This window comes from Onychostoma macrolepis, chromosome 16 (assembly GCF_012432095.1).
Source record: "Onychostoma macrolepis isolate SWU-2019 chromosome 16, ASM1243209v1, whole genome shotgun sequence".
In the NCBI taxonomy this organism is placed as follows: Eukaryota; Metazoa; Chordata; class Actinopteri; order Cypriniformes; family Cyprinidae; genus Onychostoma; species Onychostoma macrolepis.
The window spans coordinates 18,691,669-18,719,639 of record NC_081170.1 but is presented as its reverse complement, the minus strand read 5'-3'; the positions used below and the strand labels follow the sequence as shown (position 1 = coordinate 18,719,639).

Genomic DNA, 27,971 nt, shown 5'->3' with positions numbered 1-27,971 from the left:
CAGATTATTTGATGGCAATTTAATTCTGCTACAGTTACTACTGGCAGCTGATATAAATAAATGCAATTATTTATATACATTTCCCTTTTGAGCTAATTTGCTACACTGCCGATCCGTTTGCTCTCAAGTGACTGTTTGTTCAGTCAGCCCTTCTTGTACGGACTTTGCCCCCAGGGCTGGTTAAAGTTTTGCTGCGACCTAGGCTTGAGTATATTCCTAAGGTTGCTTCATCCCCATTTCACTTCCAGCAGGTGGTCTTGGAGGTTATTCCCCCTTTCTGATGCGGGGAATGGAAGTGACAAGTCTTTGCCTGGTAAGGGCATTGAAGATCTATGTTGACCGCACAGTCCAGTGGCGTTGATCTAACCAATTGTTTGTATGTTTTAGCGGTAAAAACAATGGAGCTACCATCACCAAACAGAGAATGTCTCATTGGGTGGTTGAGCGGCCTCTGAAGCGTCACCTTTAATGTCTCTGGGATTTGCAAGTCACTATTCTTTATACAGTGGCATTAGAGCAAATATTCCAAAAAGCAATGAACAAACAAACTGAAATTTTAATACCATTCAGCATATTCATATTTTCAAGAAACAAGAGAAATAAGCAGAAACAAGAAACTGTGAAACACTGCACAATATTCCTTATTCTATGTCATATTCACATAGAATGACTCTCCCTGGAGTAAACTGCTATAGGCACAATGAAAAAAACAATCTTTCTTCTGGTTAATAGCTCGCCACAACTTCTCCCAACAGGTGATTTCCAGTCTTCTGTGGGTAAATTTGCTTTCATCAGCAGGCATATTTGCAAACACAAAATTTACATTTTAAGGACTATTCCAGGTTCGATTGACCTTTTCTTTAAAATTAAAATCTGTTTTACAGTGAAAGTGTATGGGGCCAATCCGTACACATTAAAATCCACAGTGTCAATAGTACAGAAACAAGATGAAAACAGTGTGTGTTAGCATAAGCGTGAAAGAATAACTTAAGATACCATCACACTATCAGTTTTTGGGAATGACAACCGCATTTACTTACAGGTGTGAGTCTCAAAATGTCCCGTTCACACAGCGACTTACAGTAGTGTCTCGAATACTGAATGTACAACGAGAGTCAAACTTGTGTTCCTTATCAGTAACCACAGTGACAGTGACTAAAGTAATATCAAAGATTGCAACATCCAAAAACTGCTGTCTTTTCACCTTTTGACACAACAATAGTCCAATTGACTCGCCAGTTCATCCGTAAATCTTCAAGGACAGACAGCAGCCTTTTTATCTGAGTGGAGAGGCGTTCTTCTTTCAGACGAATGCAATCGGAGTCATATTTAAAAACGTCCTGGCTCTTCTGAGCTTTATAATGGCAGTGAATGGTAGTCAAGATTTTAAAGCAAAAAGTGCATCCATCCATCATAAAAAGTACTCCACATGGCTCTGAGAGGTTAATAAAGGCCTTCTGAAATGAATCGATGCATTTGTGTAAGAAAAATACCCATATTGTAAACTATAAACTGTAATCTCTTGCTTCCGCTAACTGTCATACGCGTGTTCACGAGAGAGTGGTGTTCCAGCAGATGACGTAGGATGTAGGCATAGCGTAACCTCTGGTAAGAAGTGGAGAAGAGGAGAGAGCAAAACAAAACAAAACAACAGTCATGAATTAAAAGTACAATATGAGGATTTGTAAAGAGAAATGTCAGAGGATTTCAATATAAGTCAAGAGGAGACTGGTTTTCTTTGCTGCAAATAAAACTTGCTATACGTAGGTCCAACATCATCCGCTGGAATGCCACTCTCTCATGAACGCATGTATGACAGTTAATGGAAGCTAGAGATTATGGTTTAAACAGTTTTAAATATGGATATTTTTCTTGCACAAATGCTTTAAGGAAAGCCTTTATTAACCCCCCGGAATTATGTGGACCACTTTTTATGATGGATGGATGCACTTTATTTTGCTTCAAAATATCAACCACAATTCATTGCCATTATAAAGCTTGGAGGTGCCAGGACATTTTTTAATATAACTCTGATTGTATTCGTCTGAAAGAATAAGGTCATATAAACCTAGGATGGCTTGAGGGTGAGTAAATCAATTAAAATTTTTGGGTGAATTGTCCCTTTAAACTTAAAGACTCAAATACAGGACTGACAACAGTATTCTGCTGCTGTGTGAACGTGGTCTTTCTGACCTTTTCTGTGTCAAGTTGTGTACCATTTTACAACTTTATAATGGATATATTTTAATAAAGCAATAATGTAATGCATAAAACTCTTAAATGAAAAAGAATTAATTGGCCTAAATGCTTTTGTAAAACTGTAAGATTCATATCCTCTAAAAATTGGTCCCATTCACTTTCATTGTAAGTTACTCACCATAATCTCGATTCCTATATTTTTTTAAACAAGGGATGAGTCAAAATATATATATATATTTTTATGTTGAATTACATTATCTTAACATTCCTGTAAGGAATATTTATTATTTAAAGCTATTTATAAAAGTGCTTTAGCTTCACAATCGAGACTGCCATGGTCAGCAGATAGCAGGCACTTAGTAGAAATTGCTTTAAAAATTCTTATTTACAAATGGTTCTGATAGTAGTCAAAAATAATGTAGGACAAGATGAATTACTTTGTCTATACAATAACACTCAACATTGAGTTTGCACTCACAATACTGTTCCTGAATACAAATCCCAGTCTGTGATTCTTAGTCTATCACAGTGTATTTCTTGTGTTTGCTAATGTCTGTCTATGATCTATGGCACACCCTCAGTGCCTGGAGACAGGAAATAATCCATGTTATGCAGATGAATGCCCTGTAGCTCTTGCTGAACAGGAAGGAAGTCTTGCTGGCTATGTTTGGGAGGAGACATCAGTGACTTTCCCTCCTCTGGAAGCTGCTCAGAGGGAACAGGAGTAGGAAGAGGTCGAGGGGAATAAAGGAAGAATGCAAAGGGCAAAGTCTGTTTTCCTATTCTAGACATGAGATGCAGCCTATTCCTACAAGAACACAAAGTAAACGGGGGTAAATATGAGGAGTGAATGGAAAAAACAAGGAAACAGACTTTGAACAACTTAAAAGACAAAGGCATTTTCTGAGCTGATAAATCACTAAATAGATATTAAAAGATGGAAAAGATAAAGAGTTTTACCTGAGAAAACAGACTGTGAACATGGTGAAGAATACAAGAAAACACAGCCCAAAAACGCATGACACATACAGCCGCACTGAAGCATATTCGATATCATCAGCTCCATCTATTGCCACTGAATCTGAGAGAAAGAGTAAATGAGGACAGAGGTGAAATGTCACGGAATGCTGAAACGTGTGGAAATTACAGCACATTGTTAAACTCCAAACATATTACGGAGACCATTTCCTGTTTTGACTTTCCAGTAAGGTGCCACATTCATTTCCTGTCTGCTTTCATTATAGAATTAGCAGATGTGTGAGTAACAGTACCTGAAAGAGAACAATGAGACAATTACCCCTGTTTTCTTGTTCAGACTCACCTACACCAGGGTCTTCTCCAAATTCTCCCGAACCTTCAGGAAACATCTCAAGGGGCTCCTGAATGACAATGGAAGAAATAATAAACATAAAGGTTTAAATATTTTAATCAGTGTGTATATGTCTAAACGGGTAAAATAAAAAGCATGTAGAGATATACCAGTGTGTTTGTGTATTATATTTTGTTGAATGAACTCACCAAAGTAATGATCTCAGAGGCAGTAGTCGTCTCAGGAGCTACAAAGAAATGTAAACAAACATTCAAATGTTCAAAACATTTTTTAGGGTGAATATAAATGGCTGTCACAACCTTAAAGCTGTTGTTTTGATCCTCTACAGCAAAGCTGTGTAAGATTAAAAGGTATTTTCAGAAAATTCTAATTGTGCCTTTACACAGACTGTCAATGCTGCTTGGATGTGGTATGAATGCATTTACACAGTAATAATAACTGTACACTTTGATAATAGGGGCTGAAGTTGGTCAGAGCAGGCATAATTTAATCTGGCTTTTAACAGTTTTGAGCAACCTATGTAAAGATGTAAAAGTGTATTTTGTCTTGTTCTTGAATAGTTTATACTAGAAAACAAAACAACAATAATTCTATATGTAGTCATATATGAATTATATAGATTTTTTTGTCTGCTTGTTTGGTCCTAAAAGCTACTAATAAAACAGTGAAGGGCTATAGATGTTACAATTCTTGAGTCTGGAAAAGATGAGACAAAATTTACGTTGGTCTGACTCTGAGTTTGATTTTATGTGGAGACCTTTCATAAATTACAGTGGTATGCAAAAGTTTTGGAACCCCTTGCAGAATCTGTGAAAATTTTAATAATTTTAACAAAATAAGAGAGATCATACAAAATGCATGTTATTTTTTAGTTAGTACTGTCCTGAGTAAGGTATTTTTCATAAATGTTTACATATAGTCCACAAGACAAAAAAATAGCTGAACTTATTAAAAAAAACAAACAAAAAAAAAACAGTCATAGATCATCCAGGTAACCACACACAGTATTAAGAACCAAGGGTTCCCAAACTTTTGAAGGGGGTTATTTTAATAATTTCAGCTATTTTTTTTTTTTTTTTTTGTCTTGTAGACTATATGCAAACATCTTTTATGTAAATATCTTACTCAGGACAGTACGAAATAAAAAATAACATGCAATTTGTATGATCTTTTGTTCAAATGATTCACATTTTCACAGATTCTGCAAGGGGTTCCCAAACTTATGGATGCCACTGTATCTTCAAAAAAACAGTTATAACTTCATTTGCTTGAATTGATGCAAAAGTCTGTCTTTATGATTTATTTTTATTTTGTTAAATATATGTACACATGTAGTGTTGTCGGTTGTGTTGGTATGTGATTGTGTATGTTGTTGATTGTTGTACAAAACAAAAACGGAAAAAAACTACTACTAAACAGTGAAACTGCAGTGAAATTTTATTCTTTGATATTTACTAATAGGTCATTTGAAACACTAAATTTAATGTGATGTGAAAAGCTTCAACTAAATGGGTCTCTATTTTTGAGCAATTTGTGTGGTTTTTAATTTCAACCACTGTTAGTCTAGTAGCAATTTTGGATGTTTGTTGCAAAGCCCTGTCATTTTTCGCAGCTTGCCCGACTGACTGAAAGCTCAATGTCCAACAGACAATCAGACGCTTTTCCAATGCAAACAGTGTAAATGATGTTCTCATAGACTCCCAGTAAAGCACAGAATCTGGACATGATCTGTTTAGAGCCTCTTATCTGATGAACACTGATCTTTGCTCTCTTAAAACCAATAATACATGTATGTGCCAAATACACACAATACTTAAAAATACACCAAAACTGGCCTCATTTCTATATAGTAGCACAATATTTAGATAGATTAAAACAAGAAATTAAAAATAGTATGTATTTTGTTACCTGTCCAAGTGTTTGCATAGACAGTGTCAGTCCAGTCACTCCAGAGGCCGTCAAACTCATCCTTGGCCCGGAGCTGCACTTCATACTGAGTGTGTGGCAGAGCATCATAAATCATCCAGGACACTTGTCTGTCCATGCTGTCATCTATCGGCACTGACTGGTACTAAATACACATGCAAACACACATAAATACAGCCACAGATTCTACCCAAGCTGTGGCATTTCAAGATTTATACATATAAGCCTTCTCACGTTACCTGCTCTTTGAGTTGTGGTCGGTATCTCAGCTGGAAACGCAAGGCATAGAAGCCAAGCTTCCAGGAACTGGGATAAAACCAGGATACTTTAAGCATATGCTTCTGGCCCTCAACTGCTCTCACCACCACTCGGATTGGAGGGTCTGGCTTAACTACACAGAAATTTTTTTTTGTTTCACAAGCACATTGGTGGTGCACTAAAAGTGTGATTAATCGACATCCCACAGGACAGAAAAACACAAGCACTCACTGATGTCGTGCAGCTTGAAGCTGAGGTAAGGGCTCATGGCACTGGCTGCTGTGTTAGACACACACAGTTGTGCTGCATGGAGAGCTCTGTCACCCTCCGCCACGTGAAAAGCACACCAGCAGCGGGAGCGGGAGAATGAACAAGGCACACGAGTGGCGTTGCCAAACAATCTTTGCAGAGAGAGAAGAGAAGTGCAAATGAGAGATCAGAAATAAAAATAATAATAATAATAATAATTCAGTCACAATTCAGTCGCATTTGTTTCCAAATGTTATTTTGTATGTTTTTCATAAAAAAAGTAGATTTGTTTTTTGTTTTTTTTAAACATTTTGACATACTGACCAGATTTAAACTGGAAAAAGCTTACGAAATCTACAAATAAATAATACATGTATTTAAATGATTACATTTTACTACAATAAGGTGACAGGATATTGTCCTATCACCATATTGTAGTAAAATTATATATGTATATATATATATATATATATATATGGGATGGGGATGATTATTAATACATAAAGTTAAATTGGTGCCTTTTCCTCACACATAGCTTCATATGGCAAAAAAATCAAAATATTGAGAAAATCGCCTTTAAAGTTGTCCAAATGAAGTTCTTAGCAAGGCACATTACTAATCAAAAATGAAGTTTCGATATATTTACAGTAGGAAATTCATACAATATCTTCATGGAACATGATCTTTATTTAATGTCCTAATGATTTTTGGCATAAAAGAAAAATCAATAATTTTGACCCATACAATGTATTTTTGGCTATTGCTACAAATATACCCCAGCGACTTAAGACTGGTTTTGTGGTCCAGGGTCACATATATAAAAAACAATTAAAATAATAAGCTCATTATTATATTAAATTCATAATTATTATTATTCTTATTATTTTTACATTAAATTCATATTTAATATAGGTTAATACAAGCATACCAGTTGGGAATGGCAGTCAATGAACCATTTATTCATAAAGTGCTGATTGCTGCTAAATAAATTCATTATGTCTTACACATTGTCACGGGTGCGTGGTTGTAGATTAAAATATAAATTAATATAAATTAAAGACAGGAGAACGAAACGGCATCAACTCACTTTTCCCACTTTATTAACGTCAGATCGGACAAAAACAAAGGGAGAACTGAGGACTTTTATACGAACAGGAACAAAAGATCAAACAATGTAATTCAATTCAGGTGGGGACAATGGATGATAATTAACAAATGAGAAACGGAACTAAACCGAATAAGGAAAACGGGAGCTTCAGACGGGTAGACACGCGACACACATACACATACACAAACTCACCCTCTAAAAAGAAGTAGGTAACACAGCGGCCGTGGGGTTATTGGATTTTTGGATGTCCAATCACAGCGGACTTTACTTGTGTGAAACTTCCTGTAGCAAGAGACAGTGGGACTCTCTGGGGGAACTGTGAAAACAGCGCAAGGATGTGAATTTCTTCTGTGCATATCTGTAAACCACTTATCAAAATGAGTGCGAAAGAAGGTCCTCACCCCCTATGCTGATTCTGACTGTGGAAATGAGTTGCTCTCCTCTGTAGCAGCTGTAATTCCCAGCATCTGCCCAGCTGAGATGAGGCCGTCTTAAAATCCCTCCCCTTTCCACTCCAGCATGCACCTGTCGTCCATTGAGAGTCCAGCGTGTTCGCTTTTTGATGCCTCTTGTCACCCTGGACCGTTCCTCTTCATAATCATAGTCCTCATAATCATCTTGCTCAAAATCTGTCCCCATGGTGATACCAAAGACCTCTTCCTCTTGTCCAGTAGTTTGAGTGACAGCACGCAAAACACGTCTAGAAGTGGTTTGTTCCTTTCTTTTGGTTACAGGTGGTTTAACGGTGACTGTTGTGTCCCCTTTAGCTTTGGTATACATAGCAGAATCAGCCTTTTGGTATGTCCCAGTTATAGCATTTCCCTTCATACTGGTTAGCTGTGTAGCATTAGCATATCCTTTTTGGGGCATCCAGCTTACAGTGATGTCTTCTCTCTGCTTGTTTCTGTATTTTTTAGTCATGACACTGGCCGAAGCCAACGGCACACCGTCCACAGTGATATCGCCTCTGCAGCCAAACACAACATTGCTTCCTAACTTCAAGACCAAAACTCCAGGAAGGGGCTCTGAAGAAGAATCGAAACAGTTTTATGTATAATTAATCAGTTTTTAACAATTAACAAGTTTTTTTTTGTTTATGTCTCGTATATACTCAGTTGGTCTCTACAGTACATTATACCCCCAGTTCATTGTGTCGGTTAAATATGGAACAAATTTATGCAGCAAAGTGGTACTTTTACTTTCACTTCCTTTTATTAAAATCCCCCAGATTCTTCCCCACAATCATTCTTTCTTTCTGTCATTGTAAGTATGCCGAACCATTGGACATGATTTAAAGGCAATGCAACAGCATAATGATTATAAAAGGACAAAAGGGAATCACTGTATGTAAAAGAATATGGTAAACCTTTTTTTTCTCCAAGTTCATGGCACTTTGAAACAATTAAGTTTTACTGAAAGCCTGCCTCATTTTTGTGTGTCATACGCAAACATTTGCTATAACATTACCAAGGAAATCCTCATCATATTCATAGATGATTTTCTATGTAAGTGTCTATTTCCAAGTGTGAGTGTTACTTCATTTATGCACACTTTTGGCTCTCAGGACTGTAGGAAATAAACTATTTAATTTGTCCACTAACAATGCCCAACAGAAGACATAATCTACATGTCTTTTTTTTTTTTCTCTCTGAATGTTACAGTCATTTCCAGCATCTTAAATGATACTGTGTTTGAGAAAAGTTTTTGGGTGGGAATTAAATGTTACTATTTTTGTACTTAAAAAAGGTCTCCTTTGTTTTGCAATGATAACATAGTTAGCATTTAATGCATCTGAAATATACAAAGTTAAATACAAAATTTTTGCAATTATAACTCGATTGCAAATGATGCACAATAAAAATGTACATTAATCTTTTCTCTCATTTTTCAGATGATTAGTAAAGAAATCTACAAATTTTGTGATTAACTTTGGGGTATCGGGGGTACAAGTAAGCAATTTGTATAATTCATTATCAGCTGATAACGATTCAAAATTTGGCACAGTGGAACGAACATAATTTCTCATTTGTAGGTATCTGAAAAAGTGTGAAGAAGGAAGGTACTTCTCTTTTAGCTCAGAAAATGTAGCAAAACTTTTGTCCATATATAAATCTCTCAAGGTGAGAATTCCTTTTCTAGCCCGACCTGTGAACACTGGATCTAAGAGTGAAGGTTTAAAGGCATGGTTACAACTGATTGGAGCAAACAAAGAGGTATTTGTCAGTTTAAATGTCTTGCTGATCTCACGCCATATCCTAAGAGAATTATTAATCATAAAGTCGGATCCTACTGCAGCTTTAGATGTCTCTAGGGCTGCAAATAGCAACGAGGAGAGAGACGAATTTGAAGAACCCCGTTCAATCACAAGCGATGAAGGAAGATCATCTGAGAAACTATCGGGGTGTGGGTCATACCAAGTAAGTTAAGGCTCTACAGTTGGCAGCCCAGTAATAGAGCTGAAAATTTGGTAGACCTAAACCCCCCGGTGACCTTGGCTTACACACATGTAATTTAGATATTCTATGTGTTTTGAAGTCCTAGACAAATGGCAATACATTAGAGTCTAAAATTTTGAAGAACTTTTTAGGCAAGTATATTGGTAAGTTCTGAAAAAGATACAAGAATCTGGGCAATGTCACCTTCTTAATAGCGTTCACACGCCCCATCATTGATAGATCATTCATATTTTTAATTAATTTTTCTTTCTTTCATATTTTAAGGTTAAAACAGAACAAAAAATAATTAATTAATGTGAGGTAAAAAGTTTCCAAGATGGTTTAAATGTGACCTTTTTTCTTGTACCAAAGAAAGGTCCTGTGATAAAAGTTGTTAAAATACTAAAGGAATATCTATTGAGGCTATTCTTAACCACAAGCGCTTATCATTAACCATTATCCACCGAGTCAGAGATGAATCACTCTGACTACATCCTAACAATACCATGAAAGAGATATAATTATGGTTTTTAAAGTCAAAATATACAATACAGGTCAAGAATAACTGATTTAGGTTAATCACAGAAATTCATCCAAATGAATAATTCTCGGTTGTGTTTTGAAATGAAACGGTTAATTACCTTGTCGAGGACACAGCTCTTCTGGGGCAGGCTGAACTTCAATCGCGGCTAATAGACCGAGGAGAAACTTGAGTGTAGATCGCGTCCACATTATAAATGAGATTTCACTTCCAAAAAAAATAATCAGCCACCAAAATATACAATATGGGAATAACGGGTCATAATGTCAACACTTTCAGCAAGTTTAACGAGATGAAAATTTACATTTTCCTCACACCAACATTTCAGAAAGATTAATAAAATAAAGAAAACAAAATGTAAAATTTGAAATGTAGCTGTTGCATTATGACTATTATTTTAATCATGCTACAGATCTAGGACAAAGCGTTAATTATTCGTTTGACAAAATAATAATATTGTCAGTTGCGACTAGATTTCGACCCGGAGCTCGTTTGCTTGTGAGAGAGACAGAAGACTGCAGCCCCTTCCTCTCCTCCCCGCACATTTTACTATCTGTTACTTTAACAAATCCGCTCTTGCGACACTGATGAACCACAAAGACAAACAAGTTCCTATTTGACAAGGCAAAGACCGAGAACAAACTAATTCTGTTTGCGGTCAGTTTTATAAAACATTGCTACGTGACCCAAGACCTGCTATATCTCCGAATAGATCAGATCTGCTGCTAGCAATAGAATTATAAATGGCTTTTAGAAATTCATTTTATTAATAATTAAAAATAGCTCCCAAAATGAATAGTCTCATAGCTACCCAACTTAATGTTGACTGTCTGTCATCCGTGGAACACAAAAGTAGAAATTCAAGCTTCAAAAGTTTAATAAAAACCGTCGTAAAGAGTGATAAAAGTCCATACTTTTCTGTGGTCGTTATTAATTTACACTTTTTATGGCTGCGACTGGATCACTGAATCAGTGAGTTAAACTCTAGAACCGGATCAGCTCAATTCGTGAGAAAATCATTTAAACTTGTCTTGTGAAACGTATGAACTGATTCATTGAAAAGATTCGACTCAAAAGAACGAATCGTTCACAAATTGGGCATCACTTTTATCTTGTGAGAAAAGTATCATATGGTCAATTTTTAACGTTGTTTTTGAAAGTTTGACATCTTCAGTCCCCATTCATTGCATGGACAAGAGTGAGCAGAAGAATTCTTCAAAATGTCTCCTTTTTATTTCTAACAAATCATGGCATAATGGTGGGCAAATATAATTTTGGGGTGAACTATTCCTTTATAAATGATTTATGATTCAAAAGTAGTTAGACACACAGCCATGATCAGTTTTTTACTTGATTAAAATCATTTAATCATATCTATTTTCTAATTTTTCACTAGGCCCATTCACAACAGTAGGGTCATGTTTACTTCACAGATAATGTGGATTTGGCTAACAGACACTGAAACAGACTATCCATAAAATAACCTTTAACCTCTTACTGCAATAGGCTATATGCAAATATTTTTATGTATGGATGGAAAGAGATACACATTAAAAAAAATAATAATAATAAAAATAACACTCACAAAGTTAGCTTTTAAGGCATATAATTGTTACCTATTTAACGGTATGAGAGCTAGGCCTAACTTAAACAGGAAACAGGACAAGTATGGTGCACAGTAACTTCTCACACATCTTTATCAACTTTCTTGGTCTGTCTCACCCATTCACAATAACACACACATCACTGTGTTTACATTCTTATTAGCCCATTTACCTAAAACACTGGTGAAGGCCACATTTAGACCATGATGGTCAAGGTGGAATCCATTTGGTAACTCTGATGTTAATTATTTTAATCCAACTTCAAAAAAAAAAAGAAGAAAAAAAAAAAAGGTCAAACACATTAATTACAGTCCACTGGATCAATGCAAATGCCTAAACCCTCAAGGGTCCAGTAGAGCAGAGTTTGAGGTTTAATTGGACTTTATGTCAAACAGTCAGGGTTGGAGCACCAATATGGTGCAAAGAAATGGATGAGGAAGAACGGGTTCATCCAGCAGAATCACGTTCTCACTGAGAACTATAGTGTTTTATCACAGAACTACATACATTTTAGTGCTATTTTCAGCAGTGGGGAAAAACAGAAAATCTCTAGCTTTCTCTAACAGTACATAAAGTTCACTTGCTTGAACTCAAGTAGCATTATTACCCTCTGGGCAACAAACACACAAAAAGCTGAAGTATTTGACTCAGCAAAACAATATGCTGACAAAATGGTCAAAACAGTATGAGACCACAAGAAAGTAATTCAGAGATTAAAAAAAGCAAAAACGGAAGAAAAGATAAACCGCTCTTAATATACAGAGATACAGACAATCCTTGATCTGACTGAGATTTCAAATGAACAAGAAAAGATCCAGAACTACCCAATTTGAATACAAAAAACATAAAACCTGATATAGCTGAGGCTGATACTTCAGGTCATTTAGTTATCGGTAATATCTGTACAACTTTTACTTGAAACTGTTACATGTGCAGTGTATTAATATATTGTGTTACGCATTTATATATTTATAGTAAAATATGAGACAGAAATGCTTTAATGTATAAATTTAGGATTTTTTTGTCTCCAAATTAAAAAATGAATGAATCTAATTTAATGTAAAATGTAATTTAGCATATGAGAACAATTAACATCAGCTATTTGGATAGTCAGGTGTGTTGTAATATCAGCCTTGGCAATGTTTTTTAGTGGTTTGTTGTCTGATAACTTGGCTAGAATGGAAAACTCAGTCATAAACAGCTCAAATAACAGCAGATTTGTCCTTCTCACTGACAGGAAATCTGAGAATGAGCACAATACTGGAAATGTATGGTCTTTTGCTGTCTGTATGCACAGATTGAATCTGCATCCATTTCCATGTGTTTTAAATTCAAGCATGTGTTTACTCCCAAACTGTCTGGGGCGCTGTCTTCACTGCCCATGTCCTCAGACAGAAACACGAGCACACGTCAGAAGGTGTGAGCGTTCACATAAAGGATTCCAGTTGGTCCATCTATCCATCACTCGCCACTGGAAGTTTCTTCTGCAATAGGAGGTGGACCAGGACTGTTGGTACCACTGATACGAGCTCCGGTTCCCTTCCACACAAACGGTGCTTCCTAGAAGAAAGAAAGAATGAAAGGTCTTAGAAATATCTGCACTAGAGTAAATGACAAAAATCAATTACTCAACCTCGTGTTCTTACAAACCCAAAATCACTTTATTTTTTTTTTGGTTACCATTGACTTTTATTGTAAAAATTACATTTTGGGTGAACTGGATTATTGCATTACTACTAATTATTAATTAACCAAAGCAAATTACTAAAATTCTACAGAAAAAGATCGCTTTCAATACCATTTTTTCTCAAATATTAATCAAAAATGTTATTTAAAAGTTACGTTTTTGGGAAGAACATGGGCTTTAGGAATTATGCCACTTTGCACAGCGTTGAATAGCTTTAAATAGTGTTGTGTACTATTTCAGAAATCAATTGGCAAATTCAGTTTGCCCTTAATTCCCCCTTGCAATATACTTTTTCTGTTCAACAGTGTGTCAACAACAGCTGTTGTCCCAACCAACAGTTAAACTTAATATTTTTAGATCTATATCCAGATCTATATCCAAAGAACAGACACTGAGAAACATGCAAATCAGTAAAGAGGGAAATAGTGGGAAATCCAAAACAGCTAAGCATTCAGATTTTAAAAATACATAACCACTGAAACACAACCACTGCATTAATAAAGTTATTGATTTGTATACTGTGTATTAACAATTATTGTTAAAAAAATGGATTAATTCGCTTCATTTGGAAAAAATAAAATCCTTTGATGAAACATACAGTAAAGACAGAATACTGTGAAATATTATAACAATTTAAAATAACTGTTTTCTATTTGAATATATTTTAAAATGTAATTTATTCCTGTGATGGCAAAGCTGATTTTACAGTAGCTTTTATTTCAGTTTTCAGTGTCACGTGATCATTCAGATATCATTCTAATAGGCCGATTTGCTGGTCAAGAAATATTTCTTGAAATATTATTATCAATTTGTGCTACTTAATTCTTTTTATAACTGTGATACATTTCTTTCGGTATGCTTTGACAAATGAAAGTTCAAAATAACATTTAGTTGAAACAGAAATGTCTTATAAATGTCTTTTATGTCACTTTTGATCAATGTAAAGCTTTTGTTGAATACAAGTATTAATTTCTTTAAAAAATGTACTGACCATGATCTTTCGAACAGTAATACATTACAAAAAAATGAACAATAGGGTTTTCCTAATTATTGGGGAACTGAGCTGAGACCACTACTATGTACAAAAGTGAGAAATGAAAGTGTTTTTAATAGTTCTGCTTCCTGCCGTTTTCTCCTTGGGGGAAATTTTCTTTTTTTGTCAATCCACAAAATTAGTTTTTGTGCTCCTACTGAATCAACGCTCTGCCCAGTGTTGTATAACAACCTATATTTGTGCATGTTGACTTGCATGTGGTGTATCTGTATGCAATTTGTGCTTGGACTTGTTTTCAGACGTACATTTACCTGCACAGTTGCTGTACTACATTTTCCGACCTCTCTTTCTGAACACCTAATAACACTGAGAGCGATATCATCAGGGCTGTGAGTGAGGACAAGCTCATTACTTGGTTGCTCTGCCTCGCCTGCTGCTGAGGAAGACGTGGAAAGGGGTGGAGCTTGAGAGGAGGCGGTACTGTCTTCTCCAGTGGGCAGAGTGTTTTGCGCACTAGTGCTGTTTGCGTGTTTTTTCCTGCGAAGGGTATCGATCCAACTGCTGCTGTGGCGAGAAGCGAACGTGGCGAGAGCCAGCGAGCTCAGGCGCATATTTTTTCCCGATGTGATCAGCTCGCCGAAGCCCTCCTGATGCGCAAATGCATAACCAGAGCGTCGAGATCCACCTCGTCCTAAGCGGCCAAGAGTACTGCCACTGGCTACACCAGCACCGCCCACTCCACGACCAGCACGCCCACCAGGCTTCCGCTTTTTCTGCAGCACAAGTTGAGTGTAGCGCACCTGCAGAAAGACAGTGAGAAAATAATAAAGGGTGGGGATGAGTGTCAGGGGATAACCAGAAACTAACAAATGTGTCAAACCTACTGGTGTGAAACAAATATGAGCCATGCTATGAATCAAAATATGCAATAATCAACCAACCATAACTATCCGACAATCAGAAACACAATTTCAATGAGTAGTGCTTGAGACCATGTAAATTTAACTTCAATTATAGATGTATTAGTATTAATTATTAACACTAAAACGTGAAACACACTTATTAAAATTCATTATTAATTTATTTAATGATCACAAAAAAAGGAGAACATTTAATCATGATAAGTTTTTAATTTTTTTTTTTTAAGTCTTGTCTTTACTGTGTTATATTGAATGTTTGTTTGGTTGAACATGGATATTAACAAATTCAAAAATGGTGTGCGATTTAGGACAGACAAACTAGTCACACTCATACTTACAGTATCTGAGAGCTGAGGTTTAAGGTCCAGTTTGAGAAAGCGGAAAGCAAGGACTGGAGCAATGCAGATGACGGTAGCCAGAGCAATAGTTAACCACACCACTGGCTGCCCGAGTGTGTTATGAGCACTTCCTTTGGTTAATTAACACATGGCATGCACACAAAACAAAAAATAAGCCACACATATTCATACACAATGTAATGTATCACACATTTGGATCAAGATAAAATACAAACAAGACATCATTTAAAATGACAAAATTTAAAATCCATTTTTTGTTATATTTTCTATTCATTGTATTTTCATTATTTAATTTAGGTTTAAATAATTTTTTAGATGACCTATTCATTTATTGTGTAGCCTACACGACTGTCAAAGGAATTTTATATGTACAATACCATTTAAAAGTTTGAGGTCAGTAAGATGTTTAATGTATTTGTAAGAAATCTTTTGTGCTCAATCAGAAATACAGATAAAAAACAATAATATTGTGGAATACTATTGCAATTCAGAAAAAAATGTTTTCTATTTTAATATATTTTAAAATATTAATTATTGTGTTGACAATGCTGAATTTTAAGCAGCAATTACAGTCTTGAGTGTCACATCAGTTCAGAAATCATTTTAATATGCTGATTTAGTGCTCAAGAAACATGTTTTCATTATTATTTTTTAAATTTTTAAATTTTATGTATTTCACAAAAAAGGGACAGTGAACATTAATCAACATTCATGAATGTAAATGTACCCAAATTAGCCCGAAGGCTAGTTTTCATTGGTAGTCCCTTTGCCAGATTTTATTAGGCCAAAAAACTAGAGAAAGAAAATAAATAAAAAAATCAACCAAAAATTATAAATAATTACAATAATAATAATAATAAAATTATGTTAACAAAATAACAATGCTGAAAACAGTTGTGCTGATAAATATTTATTTTTGTGGAAACCATGATTGTTTTTTTTTAGGATTCTTTGATAAATAGAAAGTTCAAACAGCTGTCAATTACTTTAAATTTTGATCAATTTAATGCTTTAAGAACAATTTAAAACAAAAGAACAGGATTTTTTCCAACAACAACAACAAAAAAATCTTCCTGACCCCAAATTTTCAATGGTAGTCTATTCATAAACAATATTTATAATTTTGTCATTTAAAAACCTGAATAATGAATAACCTCAGTAATGCTGTCTGTATTTGCAGATGTTATAGCTGATAAGGTGTGCTCATGACACATACTGTAAAGATGTTATCAAATGTGGGTTTCTGTTTAAGATGGCAGCCACATAGTTAGGCCAAAGTGCTGACTCACCAAGGAAATGGAACTGCTTGGGGAAGATATTGAACAGAATGCTGGAGTGCATAACGAAGAGGATAGTGAAGTAGGTACCCAAAGAGCCCCATATAAAGAAGTGATTTATAGCCGTCCAATAACCCGTGTCCAGAGCAATCTAGAAACAAATAGCAAAAAGCTTGGGCTATTTAAAACCATTCTAAAATTCCTTGTTATATTACATAAAACCTTTATCTAAAAATAAAATAATAACCACAAACCATACATATAAATCAAGCACTACTTAAGTGCTAATGTTGGACTCACTTGGACACTGACAACGATGACAAGGGCTGTTGCTGTTGTAACTGCAAAAGTTTGATAGTCTGCCAGCGGGACTCCATTGCTCTGTGTGGCGTGAGAGAGAACGCCGTAAGGAATGAAGAAGAGAACCACAGACGTGTAGATTCCTTGTGCGATGCAGATGAAGAACTCTCGCTTGTTAAACAGCAAGTTTAGCTGACCCGGCTCATACAGCTTTGGATACTCTAGACTCCTCTGTTCAGGAACATCCTGAGATAGACGAGGATTGAGGTGAGAGTACGTTTCTTATAAAAGGTAAACAAAAATAATTCAGTATTTGGTGTACGTTTTCTTTTTCTTACTTGATCGAAGATGCCCATGGCCAACACAGGCAGGGATGTGTATACAATATTGTAAAGAGTGATGAAGTACTGGTCATAGACAGTCTAAATAAAAGAGTAAACACATCCAAGGTTATGACATCACCTCATGCATGGGACACTTTTTTGAGACTCAAAATAAATCTTACCTGCGCTGAGAATCCACAGAAGAAGCCAAACCAGAAGTGCACCATAGTGAAGGCAAAGTTCTTGTAGAAGAAGTAACAGAGAAAACGGCACATGCGCAGATAGGACCAGCGTCCATGCACCAGCAAAAGACGCTGCAGGAAGCGAAACTGGGAAAAAGAGTAATCTGATGCCAGCACAGCCTGGATCCCCTCCTGACCGCTGATGCCCACGCCAATGTGAGCCGCTGCAGAAAGAGAGAAACAAACAACGTCAGATAACGCAGTTCAGTTTAATATTTGAACTCATTTGAGGGGTTGGCTGTTGATATAGATAATACATATAAAACAATTCTACACACTGTATATAAAGACCCATTTATAATGTGTGAGAAAATTATCAAACTTTTACAAAATTGGAAATTACATAATTGTCTTTTATTTTGTCATTGTATTATATCCAAACCAAATGACTAAAATTATTAATCTGTATTTTAAATCTAGATAAAAATGAACAAAAATATTTTTTTCTTCCACTACCCACTATTCCTAAAGTAGAACGGCAGCTATATATTACAAATATATTATCAATATATAAACAAATTATTAATCTCTAAATATAGGTACACTTAAAAGCAAATCGAGCCATTATTATTGTGCTGTTTAATATAAACACCTGAAGAGAAACATTTTGAATTCAACTTGAATTCCAACAGTGGTGGCCAAAATTATTACAACACTAGTATTTTCACCAGCTAAAAATGGTTTTAAGTCAGTTATTTCTTTCTACAAACTGAGACAGACTAAATCCAGAAGAACTGTGGCAATGTCTCCAAGATGCTTCAAGAGACCTCCCTGCAAAGCTACAGTACTGTTAAAAGTTTTAGGCACTTGTGTAAAAAAAACTATATACTACACACCCCTAAAAATAGATCACAAAGATATTTTTTCCTCATGTTTCCACCCACTTGAGATCGCCTGACAGTCCCTGGAGCCTAGTTTGAAAACCCCTGCTCTTGGTTATCAGCTGTCTTAGTGCTAATCAGGTTCAATGGCAGGTTAAGGCAGATAAACTAATATGTAAATATCACACAGACTAAAACCATAGATTTGGGGCAGTCCAAAGTGATTTAAATCAGTAAAAAAAAAGATTTGTTCTTCACACTATTACCACTGTCAATCAGTCTTTTGATGACTGTTCCATGTAATTGTAATGTTCCTGAGATTGACACTTGACTCTTACCCACCAGCAAAATAACCTGCACACACCCACAGCATCAAACAAACAGAAGATGGGACATTGCTTGTGACATGGACAAGAACATGTATGTGTGTGTGCACGTGTAAATATATTGAGAAGGGACAGCACAGGATGGTGTAAAGAGATTTGGACATAAACCACATCCTCCACATCTCGTTCTTATCCATGTTCACAGGAGCCTTATGAAATATAGTTGTGACACCGTGAGAGCCCACTGGCACAGTTCTGAGATGTTTTTGCTCAGTTAACGGAAATGAAGCAACCACATGTAACAACAACAAACTGAACGAACTGACCGAATATCAATAATTTGCTTTCTCTGGGGCACCTTTGCATAAGATAAAAAAGGAACTAGAATTGTTTTTCTTGAGCTTTGCTTCAAAAAGCCTTACATTTCGTCCTCTCATGGTTACTAGAGCTACCACAAGAAGAGATTATGGCTAAACATTGTACATACACCATACTTTACATGTAATATGCATAATTTATGAGCCTAACTGAACGGCATCAAAAAAAAAAAAAAAACTCTGTAAAGTACCTAAAATAAGATAAAAAAAAACAATAAAAAAACAACAACTCAAGTTCCAAATTATACTAATAATAATTACAATAATATATACACTACAATTCAAAAGTTTGGGGTCAGAAATAATGTATTTAAAAATAATAATAATAATAATAATAATTCAGCAGGGATGCATTAAATGCATCAAGGATTTAGCTAAGATGTATTAAACAAAAATACTTCAGTATTTCTACAAAACAATTTCCACACAGTTTCCAAAAAAATATTAAGTAGAACAATGGGACAGTTTTTAATACTGATAACAATATGACCATTTTCTTGAGTAGCAAATCAGCATATTAACATGATTTCTGAAGGATCATGTGACACTGAAGACTGGAGTAATGATGCTGAAAATTCAGCTTTGCTATCAAAAGAATAATTTACATTACAAATGTATTAAAATAGAAAATAGTTGTTTTAAAATGTAATGACTTTTCATAATGTTACCGCATTATAAAAATTAGGCCTTAGTGAGCATAAAAGACTTCTTTCATTAAACATTAAAGCATTAAATACAGTGGTGTGAAAAAGTGTTGGCCCCCTTCCTGATTTTTTATTTTTTTGCATGTTTGTCACACTTTAATGTTTCAGATCATCAAACAAATTTAAATTAGTGCTGTCAATCGATTAAAATTTTTTATCGCGTTAATCACAGTCATGGACTGGTTTCTACATAAATACAACAAAATATTTTCTTGCGACCTTACATGAAGTATTATGACAAAATGCATTATAAAGAAGAATTGGACCTGTTCTGCAGCTGTATTAGAGCTAATACTAGCATCATGCTTCATAAGACAATTTATGAGATTAATAGTACACTTTTACTCAGAACTCACTTCAAACCACCATCGAGTGTTTGTAATAACTTCCTTTTGCGATCACATGTGGAATTTGGTCGTTTACTGTTGTTAAAATATGCTATTTATAGCCTTTTATATCGCTGCACAAATTAGCATTTCAGATGTACACATTATCTTATATAATCTATAGTGGCTGTTGTCATGTTTATTTCTGCTGTGTAAAAGCCTTAACATGTGCTCTGGCTGAAACTCACATTGTTTGTGATGTTATAACCGCATCTCCGTTCTTAAGTTGCCGGGTATACATTCCAAGTATAATACACATTAGTAAAAGGATCTATTTAAATTTTTATTTGTCTATATACACTTTGGGGGGCCGCGGTACATTATAAAAGTAGCCCAAAAAACCACAATCCACAGCTCTAAAATTTTTCCCGTGACTGTATTTTCAAAATAGCCCACTTGTGCCGCTGCCCTGGCAACACTGGTTCACTGTACCCTCATCACACAATGAAAGATGACCTTCGGTGCTGCGATGACGGGAAGAACTTGGGGTCAAACCTTATCAAATTATTAATTTGCGTTAAAAAAATATTAATGCGTCAAAAATGTTTGATTAATCGCATGCGTTAACGCGTTAACGCTAACACCCCTATTTTAAATATTAATCAAAGATAACACAAATAAACACAACATGCAGTTTTTAAATGAAGTTTTTTATTATGAAGGGAAAACAAAATCCAAACCCACATGGCCCTGTGTGAAAAAGTGCTTGTCCCCTAAACCTAATAACTGGTTGGGCCACCCTTAGCAGCAACAACTGCAATCAAGTGTTTGCGATAACTTGCAATGAGTCTGTTACAGCGCTGTGGAGGAATTTTAGCCCACTCATCTTTGCAGAATTGTTGTAATTCAGCCACATTGGAGGGTTTTTGAGCATGAACCACCTTTTTAAGGTCATGCCACAGCATCTCAATAGGATTCAGGTCAGGACTTTGACTAGGCCACTCCATTAGTCTTCATTTTGTTTTTCTTCAGCCATTCAGAGGTGGACTTGCTGGTGTGTTTTGGATCATTGTCCTGCTGCAGAACCCAAGTTCGCTTCAGCTTGAGGTCACGAACAGATGGCTGGACATTCTCCTTTAGGATTTTCTGATAAGAGTGCAGAATTCAGAATATTTGCCCAAAAGTCTTGGGGATAATCAAGATACTTTTTGGCAAATGTGAGATGAGCCTTTGTGTTCTTTTTGGTCAGCAATGGCTTTTGCCTTGGAACTCTCCCATGGATGCTGTTTTTGCCCAGTCTCTTTCTTATTGTTGAATCATGAACACTGACCTTAATTGAGGCAAGTGAGGCCTGCAGTTCTTTAGATGTTGTTCTGGGTTCTTTTATGACCTCCTGGATGAGTCGTCTTTGTGCTCTTGGAGTAAATGTTTTGGGAACTGTTCCAAGTTTTCTCCATTTGTGGATAATGGCTCTGACCATGGTTTGCTGGAGTCCCAAAGCCTTGGAAATGGCTTTATAACCCTTTCCAGACTGATACATGTAAACTATTTTGTTTCTCATCTGTTCTTGAATTTCTTTAGATGTGATGTGTTGCTCCACTTTGTCAGACAGGTTCTATTTAAGTGATTTCTTGATTCAACAGGTTTGGCAGTAATCAGGCCTGGGTTTGGCTAGTGAAATTTAAAGAGCAACATGATGTGTTGCTCTTTAAACATGCTTCACTTTGTCAGACAGGTTCTATTTAAGTGATTTCTTGATTCAACAGGTCTGGCAGTAATCAGGCCTGGGTTTGGCTAGTGAAATTTAACTCAGCTTTCTAGAATAATGTGGTTAATCACAGTTCTTTCATGATTTAATAGGAGGGGGGCAATTAATTTTTCACGTAGGGCCAGGTAGGTTTGGACAGCTTTTTTCCCTTAATAAATGAAATCATCATTTAAAAATTGCATTTTGTATTTACTTGCATTATCTTTGTGTAATATTAAAATTTGTTTGATGATCTGAATCTTTTAAGTGTGACAAATATGCAAAAAATTTTAAAATCAGGACGGGGGCCAACACTTTTTCACACCACTGTAATCTTACCAACCCCAAACAACTGAACGGCAGAGTATAACAGTTGCACAGTAATAATTATAGTATATTATATTATGTTATATTATTCAGTTCCCTTTCAGTCAGTCACGTTCGACATAACGTCAAGTGACTGACGTAAATGGGATCTCGCCCGAGAGCCCATTCACCTTCGAGTGTTAACAAAACAAGCCAATGACAGTTGTCGTGCGTGGTGTCACGTCAGCGGGGGTTGCCGATCCAGTGCTGCTGCTTCTCCCACGGCATGCTGCAGTCAAACTGCGGTCTCGCCACGACCTCCCCTGGGCGCTTGAGCGCTTTCTCTAAAAGTGTTTTTTCTAAAAGAGCTTCACGAGCGACGGGCATCTTTTTAAAGATAGCTTTCCACTCGTGTGCTTCTAGATGTGCTCGTTTCCTGGCTTCATCTGACGGTCACGATCGCTGTGTCTCGTGCTTGGGCTTACAGCACTCTGAAGCAGCGCTCGTGGATGAGTCATGTTCTCATTGCGGGAACATGACCATCGCGATGCTGCACTCCAGATACCTTCTCGTCAAACGGGGGGGGGGGTATCCCTCTTGCCATGCCCCGTTTTAGCTCCTCCGGTTCTCAGAGGGCTACTTCGGCTCATGGTCAGAGTGACTTGAGGATCACAGTGAGAGCTTCCCCGTCGAGTGCGTCTCCGCGGGCCTCTCACTCCTCCAGCCCTGCACGCCATGGCCCTCCTGCAATTTCACCAGGCCAAGGCATTAAAGCAGTTGCATGAGGGTGGTGCTGACCCAGGTGTGCTGCAGGAACTGCGCACAGCGACGGACCTCGCCCTAAGGTCGAAAGTCACGGCGTGGGCCCTGGGTCAGATGATGTCCACGTTGGTGGTCCAGGAGCGCCACCTATGGCTGACCTTGGCGGATATGAGGGAGACTGACAAGCATTGCTTCTTGGACTCCCCGATCTCCCAGGCCGGCCTATTCGGCAAAGTATTTGAGGGCTTTGCCCAACAGTTCTCCGCCACACAGAAGCAGACAGAGGCGTTTCGTCATATCCTGCCACGGCGGTCTGCTGCTGTCTCTACCCAGCCGGCGGCTGCAGCCCCTCCGTCTGCTCGTCGCTGAGGGCGCCCTCCTGCGGCCTCCACCTCCGCTTCGGCTCGGCCCCAGCAGCAGCTTTCACAATGGCCGCCTTGCGTGCAGAAGTCGCGATCCTGCTGGCAAAGGATGCGATAGAGCTGGTTCCTCCAGCCGAGATGAAGTCAGGGTTCTACAGCCCCTACTTCATCATACCCAAGAAAGGCGGTGGGTTACGGCCAATCTTGGACCTGCACGTTCTGAACCGGGCCCTTCACAAACTCCCGTTTAGGATGTTGAAGCAGAAATGCATCTTTCAATGCATCTGTCCCTTCGATTGGTTCGCAGCGATCGACCTGAAGGACGTGTACTTTCATGTCTCGATCCTCCCTTGACACAGACCGTTTCTTCGCTTTGCTTTCAAAGGGCGAGCATATCAGTACAAGGTCCTCCCTTTCGGGCTATCCCTGTCGCCTCGTGTCTTCACCAAGGTCGTGGAGGCAGCCCTTGTTCCATTAAGGGAAGCAGGCATTCGCGTTCTCAACTACCTCGACGACTGGCTCATACTGGCCCAATCTCTAGCGCAATTGTGCGAACACTGGGACACGGTGCTCAGCCACCTCAGCTGGTTGGGGCTTCGGGTCAACTGGGAAAGGAGCAAACTCTCCCCTGTGCAGAGGATCTCTTTTCTCGGCATGGAGTTGAACTCGGTCAACCTCACAGCACGTCTCTCAGTAGAGCGTGCACAGTCGATGCTGAGCTGCCTGGAATCTTTCCAGCACAAGAGGGCGGTTCCACTGAAACAGTTTTAGAGGCTCCTGGAGCATATGGCATCTGCAGCCACTGTCACGCTGCTCGGATTGCTTCATATGACACCACTTCAGCGTTGGCTTCACGACCGGGTCCCGAGATGGGCATGGCGATGCGGCAGACCTTCAGCCCGTGGTCGGATCTTGCTTGTCTTCGGGCAGGAGTGCCCCTAATGCAAGTGTCCAGGCATATTGTTGTATCAACAGATGCCTCTCCCATGGGCTGGGGTGCCATGTGCAACGGACATGCAGCTGCGGGGCTCTGGACAGGGCCCTGACTGCAGTGGCATATCAACTGCCTCGAGTTGCTAGCAGTATGCCTTACTCTGCGCCGCTTCAAATCGTTGCTACACGGCAAGCATGTACTGGTCCATACAGACAACACTGCAACCGTTGTGTACATCAACCACCAAGGTGGTCTATGCTTCCGTCACATGTCGCAACTCGCCCGCCATCTCCTCCTTTGGAGTCAGAAGCATCCGAGGTCGCTTCACGCTGTTCATGTCCCAGGCGAGCTCAATCGTGCAGCCCTCACGTCAGCCTGCCCTTCTGGGAGAATGGCGACTCCACCCTGAGTCTTGCGCCTTGCGCGTTTACATGGACCGCATGCAGAGCTTCAGTACCTCAGACCAGCTCTTTGTCTGCTTCGGAGGACAGAAGGGAAAGGCTGTCTCCAAACAACGACTTGCCCACTGGATAGTGGAGGCTATAGTCCTAGCTTACCAGGCCCGACGCTTGCGGTGCCCCCTCGGAGTAAGAGCACACTGTACAAGAGGCGTTGCTTCTTCTTGGGCATTGGAGCGGGGCGCCTCGATAGCAGACATCTGTAGAGCTGCCGGCTGGGCGACACCTAACACGTTTGCGAGATTCTATAATCTCCGTGTAGAGCCCGTCTCCTCTGTCCAACTGTCATTGGCTTGTTTTGTTAACACTCGAAGGTGATTGGACTCTCGGGCGAGATCCCATTTACGTCAGTCACTTGACGTTACGTCTCCGTTCCCTCCTTCAGGGAACGAGGGTTACATAAGTAACTGAGACGATTCTGATGGTGTATTATTACTGTAACCAGTAATTACTAGCTGTAACCAATCCTAGTAATTTGACTCAGAGAACCCAAGTGTTTGCACATCAAAAACAAATCAGCTGTCAAAAAGAAAGTTTTATTCTCCTGGCAAAGACTACAAGTGTTGAAGATTGCTTTTTTTCTCTTACTCTTTATCATGCTGACGTCATTGGCTCCATCTCCGATGGCGAGTGTGACAGCTTTCTTATGCCGTTTAACCAGCTCCACCACCAGAGCTTTCTGAAGAGGAGTCACTCTGCAGCAGATCACTGCTCGACAAGCACACGCCGTCTCCAAAAATTCACGCTCCATATCCGCTTCCAAAGCATGAGCCTGGCCAACAGAGAGAGGGAAATATTCCTTAATATCCCTGCTGAAAAATCATGCTTAAACCAGCCTAAACTGCTTTGTCGGTTTTGATTGGCCTGTGAGCTGGATTTAAAACTTAATATTCCTCAATATCCCTGCTGAAAAAAAAGCCTGCTTAAACCAGCCTAAGCTGCTTTGTTGGTCTTGACTGGTTGGTGAGCTGGATTTAGAGGGGTTTTGGGCACTCACCAAAACACCAGCTTGGTCAGAGCAGCTTGAACCAGCTAAGACCAGGGGTTTTCCTTTAAACTGAAATGAATACTATTAATCTGATATTTAAAATTGGCATCATTCAGATATTTTCTGAAAAAAACACTGACACAATCAGTGTTGTTGTTGTTAACAAAAGCCTAAAACTATTAATTTTTTTTTGACTGTAATTGAAATAGAGCTGAAATAAAATACAATCTAAATATTGTATGAAAAACTTAAACTTAAACATAGATTAGTGTAAGAATCCTTCAAGAAAACCATGGAATAAGGATATTTTTGAGTTTATTGCATTATAACATCTTACTTGTGTATTCCATTTGAAAACGGATCATTATATTACAGGGATTATTATAATCTAAATGATCTAATAAACTCTCTGGATGCTTTTAATATACAGTATTTCTTATCAAGTTTATTATTTGCTACTATCTTGTTTGCTGTAATTATGCAATTTTGAGATATTTGTTTTTTTACTGTTGCTGTTCTTAATAGTACCTTTTGTCTTCCTTGTAATATTTGTTTTATAATAAAAATTCAATTATAAAATTATATAATTAATAATAATTAAATAATGTTTATCCCTACTCAGAGGGATAAGTTTAGGCTTCAGAGAGTAGTGAGAATGGCAGAACACATTATTGGGACTGATCTACCTTCCCTTCAAGATCTGCACTTGTCAAGGGTTAAGAAAAGGGCTCTGAGGATTGTCCGTGATCCTTTACATCCTGCATTCAATCTTTTCAGACTTTTACCTTTTGGAAGGCGTTATAGTCTGGTTAAAACAAGAACTACCAGATTTCATAATAGCTCTTTTCCAGTAGCCATAAAAATTCTAAATTCTGCTATGTAACTTTGTAATATTGTAATTTTGTAACTTTGTGTGTATGTGTGTGTGTGTGTCTGGGACGCCTTATACCAGTAGTAAATAATTTGTATGTTATGCATATCTGGCCAATAAATAAATACTGAATTGATAATAATAATAATAATAATAATATATGACATATATAACATTTTAAAATTTTGCCTTGGAAAAGAAGGATAAATAAGATGAAATACTAAAATTACTAAAATCAAAACTGAAATAAAAGTATAGCTAAATATAATTTTAAAAACAAATCAAAATGACAATGTCACCTGACCAAACCGGAAAACAAGTCTTTCTCACAGCAGTTAACAGCAGTATTAACTGATAGCAATATCTTAAAGTAATCATCTAACCTAGTTAGTTGTTTTTATTGTTGGCCTTTTATTCAATTTTAATATTTTAAAAGAAAAATGAAAAACATTTAGATATCAATCTGCATATGTGATGAACATCTTCGGTATCTCCTTTGAAGGCATCTCGATTAAACAATAATTCAATTAATAATAATAAATATGAATTCAAAATAACAATAAATATTACTGTAGCATATAAATAATTCTAAAATAACACTGAATAAACCTAATTAAACTCAACTCAAACCCTTCAACTAAACTGAAGAGTATGAATAACATTAACATTCATATCTAATTCCTTCCGGTTACATTCCTGAATGCTACTTCCACCTACCAAGCTGTGTCCGCTGATGATGAGGGCGAACTCTCCACTGATTGACTCCAATAAAGAGGGGGGCGGAGCCTTTGGAGGGGGACATTTACTCTCATCAGGCATCCAGTTAGCAGCACCGCCACCTCCACATCCATTTCCAAAGGCACAAGCACCACCCCATCCCTGAGCTTCAGCTTCCTTCCCTCCATCTCTGGTGCGTGTAGACTCCAGCATTCGCTCTCTTGCTTTCCTAAAACACATAAGAGGAGGAGGAAATGGAAAAAACCTTTCCTGAAAGACTTACATCTCTTATATTTCATGGGCTGTTGGATGGACAGATCGGACAAACATCAGCATTGTACCTCAGTTCTTCACGTACGCTTTGGACAGTGTGTCCATTAACAATGAAGATCTCTGTCATGTCATCTGTCAGCATTTTACACGAATAACCAATATTCACTGCAGTCTCTGTCACAAAAGGAGAAAAAGACATATTGATGTTGTAATTATGTCAAGTAAATGATAACAGCTGTGGTCAGTT

The 27,971-nt window shown here is 37.6% G+C and overlaps 2 protein-coding genes across 6 annotated transcripts in view; both read right to left on the bottom strand.

Moving 5' to 3' along the window:
* Positions 1 to 538: 538 nt before the first annotated feature.
* il6r (interleukin 6 receptor) lies at positions 539 to 11,015 on the bottom strand. Of its 2 annotated transcripts, none has more exons than XM_058748152.1 (10): positions 10,147 to 11,015; positions 7,472 to 8,095; positions 7,263 to 7,386; positions 5,945 to 6,114; positions 5,695 to 5,846; positions 5,438 to 5,600; positions 3,718 to 3,755; positions 3,521 to 3,578; positions 3,160 to 3,280; positions 539 to 2,904 (listed from the first exon to the last, which is right to left on the bottom strand). In XM_058748152.1, the coding sequence occupies exons 1-10, from the start codon at positions 10,235 to 10,237 to the stop codon at positions 2,880 to 2,882; spliced, it is 1,566 nt and encodes a 521-aa protein (XP_058604135.1). In that variant the 5' UTR covers positions 10,238 to 11,015; the 3' UTR covers positions 539 to 2,879. The 2 variants fall into 2 exon arrangements, with proteins under 2 accessions (XP_058604135.1, XP_058604134.1); XM_058748151.1 differs by having other exon boundaries at positions 539 to 3,007; positions 10,147 to 11,011.
* Positions 11,016 to 11,276: 261 nt separating this feature from the next.
* The window catches only part of atp8b2 (ATPase phospholipid transporting 8B2), a 51,346-nt gene continuing 34,651 nt past the window's right edge, over positions 11,277 to 27,971 (bottom strand). For 3 of the 4 annotated variants that reach the window (XM_058747579.1, XM_058747580.1, XM_058747578.1), the window contains 10 exons: positions 27,793 to 27,898; positions 27,452 to 27,680; positions 25,464 to 25,647; positions 17,693 to 17,916; positions 17,526 to 17,609; positions 17,188 to 17,433; positions 16,900 to 17,038; positions 15,590 to 15,720; positions 14,643 to 15,131; positions 11,277 to 13,210 (listed from right to left, as the gene is read on the bottom strand). In XM_058747579.1, coding sequence (XP_058603562.1) covers positions 13,112 to 13,210; positions 14,643 to 15,131; positions 15,590 to 15,720; positions 16,900 to 17,038; positions 17,188 to 17,433; positions 17,526 to 17,609; positions 17,693 to 17,916; positions 25,464 to 25,647; positions 27,452 to 27,680; positions 27,793 to 27,898 — 1,931 coding nt within the window. In that variant the 3' untranslated portion in view covers positions 11,277 to 13,111. Of the gene's footprint in view, positions 13,211 to 14,642; positions 15,132 to 15,589; positions 15,721 to 16,899; positions 17,039 to 17,187; positions 17,434 to 17,525; positions 17,610 to 17,692; positions 17,917 to 25,463; positions 25,648 to 27,451; positions 27,681 to 27,792; positions 27,899 to 27,971 lie in introns of those variants that run through there. The other variant, XR_009266474.1, reaches the window with a different exon arrangement.